Source organism: Glycine max, chromosome 9 (assembly GCF_000004515.6).
Source record: "Glycine max cultivar Williams 82 chromosome 9, Glycine_max_v4.0, whole genome shotgun sequence".
NCBI lineage: Eukaryota > Viridiplantae > Streptophyta > Magnoliopsida > Fabales > Fabaceae > Glycine > Glycine max.
The window spans coordinates 45,469,509-45,476,586 of NC_038245.2; the positions used below are offsets into that span (position 1 = coordinate 45,469,509).

At 33.9% G+C, this 7,078-nt stretch overlaps 1 protein-coding gene across 2 annotated transcripts; it reads right to left on the bottom strand.

Moving 5' to 3' along the window:
- Window positions 1-3,861: 3,861 nt before the first annotated feature.
- Window positions 3,862-6,580, bottom strand: LOC100802339 (equilibrative nucleotide transporter 1). Of its 2 annotated transcripts, XR_005886417.1 has the most exons (3): window positions 5,727-6,389; window positions 4,164-5,005; window positions 3,862-4,062 (listed from the first exon to the last, which is right to left on the bottom strand). XR_005886417.1 is itself a non-coding variant. In XM_003534330.5 (2 exons), exons 1-2 carry the CDS (start codon window positions 6,241-6,243, stop codon window positions 4,278-4,280), a joined length of 1,245 nt encoding a protein of 414 aa, XP_003534378.1. In that variant the 5' UTR covers window positions 6,244-6,580; the 3' UTR covers window positions 4,126-4,277. The 2 variants fall into 2 exon arrangements, 1 of the variants encoding a protein (XP_003534378.1); XM_003534330.5 differs by lacking the exon at window positions 3,862-4,062 and having other exon boundaries at window positions 4,126-5,005; window positions 5,727-6,580.
- Window positions 6,581-7,078: the final 498 nt, after the last annotated feature.

Sequence of the window (7,078 nt, forward strand, 5' to 3'; positions counted from 1 at the left end):
ACATCACTTTCTCTCTCACGTTTTTTTTTTTTTTTTTTTTATAAAAAAAACCTCCCCTTATCTGTAAATTTACCAAATGCATTATACCTCCAACATATTGCCTTGGTGTGCCTAGAACCTTACCATGCATTTCAGCATCTACAAGAGTCATGTGTCATGTTGAAGAAAATCTCACGGAACTTCCATTTGCCAAGGGAAGGCTCTCGCACGGTGAGACGCTTTCATTGTGCCACATGAAATTGATAAATGGTAGGAGAATAATATGGAACAGGTTCGTTGGTTTTGAAGGCTCTTTGTGAGAAGTTGATTTGGATTGACATATTTCAAGACTTGTGCATCGTGGGACTTGGCTTCGGAGAAAGATGTTGAAATATGATGAGGTATAGGTGGGGCATTTTTATCACGCATCTTCACATTGTAAGGGATTGAAATATGATGAGGTACAAGGATTGAAAGTGGGATACTTGTGTGGTTATTATACATGATTGTGTGAAAACTGGTACGGATGGGTAGTTTAGAATGGTTAGTATTTTGATTGGATCCATATTTACTTGCTAAATAGAAAGACATTTGTTGGGGTTATGATGCAATTACTAAATTTATAGATAAGGAGACTGTGTTTTCTTCAATAATGTGAGGGAGAAAGTGATAAAGGAGGAGTGTGCATTTAAAAGGATAATTTAGGAAAATAAAAAGAAAAGGGGAGTATCTTAGTAAAATGGCTTTTATCTTCCCCCCCATATAATTCCGCTTTTATTTTTTGTCTTGGCATTTTTACATGGATAGGTATACAGTATGAGATTCTGAACATGAACATAGTAAAATGTTGCATATCAACTCAGTAATCTCACTTGTAATATGATTTAATGTTCTCTTAAATTTTTACAAATAGACATTAGATTTTGAATGTAGGATATGTTTCAATCAGTAAAGATGAAAGTACCGTTATGTTGTTCTCTTTAATTATAGAGGAAGATCAGGGTGCGTAATTAAACTTGTTACGCACCGTGCGAAACAAAAAATATTATGGAAGTGTCCATACTAGATCAAATTAAAAAATATTATTTTCTCATTGTCCTCCTCGTAGCTCGCTCCCTCCACCATTCAACCTCTTCTCCCTCTCTCTTCCAATTCCAATGTTCATCTCTCTTTGTTGCTCTCTCCCCGACTATACCTCCATCGTCGCTACCATTGATGCTCGAGAAAAAAAACATCACAAAGGTGCTCGAGGATGCCAAGAGACGAACCAAACAATAAGATATGAGATCCAAAAACATATCTGAAATCCAAAACAAAGAGAAATAACCAGATCGATCTAAAGCCCATGATGGTCGTCATCTGGTGGCCATCGAATGACGACTCCGTGAAGGTGAAAAATGAGAAAGGTTGGACAGTGTGAACACATGATCATGTAGAGTGCCTTGAATTTGTTCGAGTTTAATGCTTCAGTGGTTCTGGATTAGGGTTTGGGTGAATGGGTTTGTGTGGTTGTGGCGATGCCAGCTAGGAGGAGTGATTCTTCAGTGGTGGCTGGTAGTTGGAGAAAGGAACCGTGGGTTGGGGCTTGAAAGGGAAAGGAAAGAGTGTGTTTTCTTTTATATAAAAAAATAATCCAGTCTAAAAATTATGCATATAACAAATTCACTATAATAAACTATGTTTTAATTTTTAGTTATGTTATTATTTAAACATTTACCTCTATTTTTTATATTAATACATTTAAATTAAAGTTTTATTTCCTTGTGATGTACCAAGAAAAGAAATACATATTAAAGTTTCAAAAAATCATATTGATAAAATAACAATATTTTAAAGATACTATTTTAGAGAGGCAAGGCTTGATCCTCACAAATGCTCTTCATCGTAACAAAATAACAATACTGAGGTTGCAAGTATTGTTAACTTTGGCATACTGATAAGAATACTTTATACTTATGTGCTTCAGCAAAGAGAAACGTTTTGAAATGTTGAAATTTGCTCTAACCAATGCATAAGAGGATAGAACTTTAGAACCTCATTTTCTCCAGAGTAGAATGATTCTACATATACCTTAATCCTTGGTTTATAAGGGAATCAACCTAACAACTTTCTTAACTTCTACCTTCACCTCTCTGTCCTATGCTGCTTGTGCTTCAGTACTTTGTTCTAACTGCTAAATTCCCTACTCATTTTGATCAAAACTTTTACAAATAAATGGTATACATGCATGTAGTAGACTCATGCCTATATTTAAGGACTCAATGCTCCTCTATCTGTCTCATGAATAGTGCAAGGACCATATTTTTTCACCTATGGTATGTCTTCGACATCTTTCTTAGCATATATATTTATTTTGGTTTCTAGTGCTCTCTTCCTAGTATCAGGTGACATTTGATATTATTTTAAGATATATAACTTTACTCTCCTCCCGGTATTTTTTGCAAAAAATGTTTGTTGTCCCTCTATGTATGAATGTAGTCCAATTCCTCTTACCTGTTGACTTCTTGAGTCAACTCAGATTGGGGTACAGGAAAATGGAAAAGAGGAGTGTTCCTAGAGAATAAAAGTGAAAGAGATTCAGGTTACTCCTAGAGAATGAAATTGTTTCTTCCATCTTAGATTCTGTTTATATATAAGATATGTTTTGAGTCAGTGTTTGCTTTCTAGACTGTTGATACTAATTGACACCCACCATGCTTCAATTCACCTCTGGCTTGTTCAGATACAATAGGTAATTATACTTACTGTAGGAGGAATAGTTGCTATAGCTAGTTTAGCTTGATCTTTGTTGCAACTATTGGTTATTTGGTGTATATTTCATAGGGCTTCTGTTTCATATCCATTGGGGAAGTTGAAACTGCTTTCTGCTGTCTCAACTTTCTCTTCCTTGAGGTTATCTTTTCTCCATTACAAATTTTTTACTCCCATCTAACATTCAGAAGTTCAACTTCTAAAGTCATACAAAAGAAGAGTAAAAAATTAAGAGAACAATTTTAAAATGATTCAATCAAATCAATAACATATATTTTGATTTCTATTATTGAGTAAAATCCTGGGTTGAATACATCACTTGAGAATAACTTGCAGGTATCTTCATGAGATAGAAGATAATATAAGTTACATGATGAATTGCCGTTGCCACACTTTGACTACAATGATTCTACTACTTCCATAGTTTCCTAATAGAAAGGACCTTTGGAAGATGTCCTGGTCTAGAAAATTTTCCATTCTATATCCTTGAGCTTGATTTATAGTACGTTCAAGCCTGAGATTGTGAGATATTAGAATACCACCTAGTGAATGAATGACTCGAACTTTTTCTGGTTATTTCATTATCTTCATAGACGTTCAATGTCTCAAACAGATGTTCATGCTCTTGATTGAAATTAATTAAATTTTAGTAATGTAAACAAATAATTCGAATTTTTAAATTCATTTTGTATGTTAAAAAATAATTCAAACTATTTTGAGTTTAGTTAATATATTAAATTTAAATTAGTGTACACTAATTAGTATATCAAATTAAATTTAGTTTTAACATTATTTAAATTTTTGTATATTAAGTTTAAAATGTTGATATTATGTGTCCAATAATAATATATATAAATCAATTGATTAATTATTTTAGACCTTTGTACTAAAACCAAATAAAAATGAAATGATTAAATTATTTAGATAAGTTATGTACATGAAATGAATGATCATGTTAGTATTATTATACCAAGGCAATCTAGTGTGAACTCTCTTATATCTAAATTCGGTTCCTACTAATAAAAAAATGTTAGTATTATTATAATTCAAATCAATATTAATTTTTTAAAATTAATTATTCAATTGAAATAGACTTTTATTTATTTAAACAACGTTTAATATTTTTATAAGTTAGCAATAAAATAATTTGTTATTAATTAAAAGTTATTATCTACAAAAACAACAACACAAGGTCTGTTGATGTTTACACTTTTTTTCTGTTCCCAGAGGTATCCTTCTTCAAGCAATCTTATTCAAGAACTGAAAGTGAGCACCACTCCTTTAGCAGGAATTCAAGCAATCCTATTTAGTATTTAGGAACTACATGTGATCCTACGGTTAAGGAAGAACAAAATATTAGCTCCTAGACAGTTCAACGACAATAGCTCATTAGAATTGACAAATAACATTATTATATCAACATATAAGCTTACAAATTTCCACATTTTCAGGAAACAAATGAAGGAAATTCATCCCAGTTTTGACTTCTGATTGAGTGAAGCCACAAGACACGTATCGAAGTTCCCAAATTAACACAAATTGCTTGGTCAGATGACCCAAAACCAAGCTATAACAGACCCAGCAGCTAGACCAAAAACTAAGAATAATACACTCACAATCCCTGCAGTCTCTGCATGCTGCAACATTACAATTTTAGGAATCAGAATCATCAATGCACTGGTTAGGTAGCCATTAGTAAGCCCTAACAGGCAAGTCAGTATTGTCACGGGAATCTCAGTCCGGAAGAATTTGGGACCATGCAAGCAACCTAAGAAGAGAGGGAAAAACAACAATCTTGCTATGCAACCACCTATGGCAACTTTTGCATTCTGTAGGAGGTAAACTGCAGTCAGACACTTGCCAACAAGATCAAACACATTATAGCCAGCAATTAGGAGAATTGGATACCAATCCTTAAGAATTTGAGAGTGAACATCCTCTGTAATGTAACCAGGAAATATTGCCAGAGTCACAACATAAATGAGCACAATGCCAAACCCGTACCACCTGATTCTCCGCACAATATTCCATACAGTTGACCTCCAGACAGGTCCAGTCAGGGGACCATTGTCTTCATTTGCAGTGACTGCCTCAACCTTAAGTTCCTTATAGTACTTCATCACAGGAAGTTTGTGCACCATGTTGTAGAAAACCATGCATAAGAACACAATCACGATTGATACAGAGAAGTAGAGATTTGCACTCTTTTGCAGGCCAGAGGCATCTTGTGGGTAAACAGCTTTTGTAAATATCCTCAGGGCAGAAACAAGCACTCCTGAAGTTTAAACAAGAGACAAACATTTATCCACCCGAAGTTCAACAAACAAAGGAATATATCAAAGACTTCTTAAAAAAACTTTGCTTACACGGTTACACCAGTACATTAATGTGCTTCAAATTTAAGGTACAAAATACTATAAGTCTATAACCATAACAAACAGAACTCTGCTTATTCTTAATTGGTTTAGATTGCCTAACCAAGAGATAATCTGATTGACAACATTTTGTCTGTTAGATTATTACTTAATTTATTACCCATAATAAAAAAAGAAATGCTTAGGCAAAGGAGACGCGTGACACACAAGTACTAAACATCACACACCTAGGCAACCTTAGAGTAAAATTGCTCAAGAATATTATTACCCCCAAAAGAATGCTAAACATCACAAACCTAGGCAACCTTAGCATCAAAATGCTAAAGAATATTCACCCCATGAAATTAGAGATTGAACCCCTGAAGGCCTGAAGATCCCCGAGTTTAGGAAAGTTATCACTAAATTTATCTATTTACCGTTACCATGTTCATATATCCCTAAATAAGAGAATGGCTGAACTGAAGAGTGAATGCGCAAACCATAATAAGTAATAAATATAGCATAAACGCAAACAATGCAAGGTCTATTAAACTAAATAACCCCACCACAAGGGTTAAATACAAACGCAAAAATAGAAGCAATAATAGTAACTAATTACTAAGATAGAAAGACGATAGATACCAGAAGCAGCAGTGCCGGCGATGACAGCTTGCATATACCTATCGGGCAGCTCGCCCGCGGAGCCAACAATGGAGCCCTGCACCAACGCATCGGCCACGCCGGAAAGTCCAACGGCGCCGGCGGTGACGTAGAACCCGCTATAAAACCCGACCCGACCCTTTATGTAAAAGGCATCAAGGAGGGGAACGACGAGAAGCGAAACGACGAATAGGGCCAATCCAACGTTGATCCTCACATAGGCGTCAGACTTGTGGCTGTAGAGGATTATGAGGGAGATCCCCACCAGCCCGACTATCATGTAAACCACGGCGAAGATGCGGTCAACGCTGGCGTCAGGGTAGAGAAAGGAGAAGTAATCAACGGCGGTGATGAAAGCGTTCCATGGGAGAAGGTAACCGAGACCCAGGGTAAAATACACAATGTAGGCTAAATACCATTTGTCTTCTGGAACCTTGTTCTTGTTCTTGTTGGTTCCTGAAACCGAAGGAAGGAGGAGAGACGATTCCGTGAAAGCCATCTTTGCTTACTTTCACAATTCGGACTCACCCACCCATCACCACACTCATCATATGGGAAAAGAAATATTAAAGTATAACTATTCTCACTTGCTTACCCACACGCAACAGGATTTTAAAAATTGGATTTTTTTTTTGTGACTCTCGTTCCCCCACTTGTATTTATCCATGGAGATTTTTAATAAATGCCAAACTCATCCAAATCAAATACTACTAATAAAATTCATTGCTTTTTTGTTTGGTCAAAATACTCATGTCAAAAGAATAATATGTCTAACACAAATCGAATTAGTTTGTTAGTATTGACCAATTTAATTTTCTTTTGTGAGGGTCAAATGGTCAATGCCCCCTTTAATTTAACATTCTAATAGGATACGAAATCTATTTAAATACACCCTTTAAAGGAACATTTATATTTAAATAAAGAATCCGAAATGAAAAAAAAAGAAAAAGAATAATCAGAAGAAAAAAAAGATGTTAAGTATAAAGAATGATAATGTGTAAGATCTGGGTTTCCTACATCTTTGTTTGAAATAAAATATTTGTACACTACACAAATAATAATTTTAATTCTCATCTTTGTAAATGATTGATGTTTATACTTCCACATGTTACCTGTATTTTACTAAAGCATAAAATTAATAATATATATATATATATATATATATATATATATATATATATATATATATATATATATATATATATATATATATATATATATAACACTCATCTCTATTAAACAATATTTATCTTACTCATTACGAATAGATATATATATATATATATATATATATATATATATATATATATATATATATATATATATATATATAT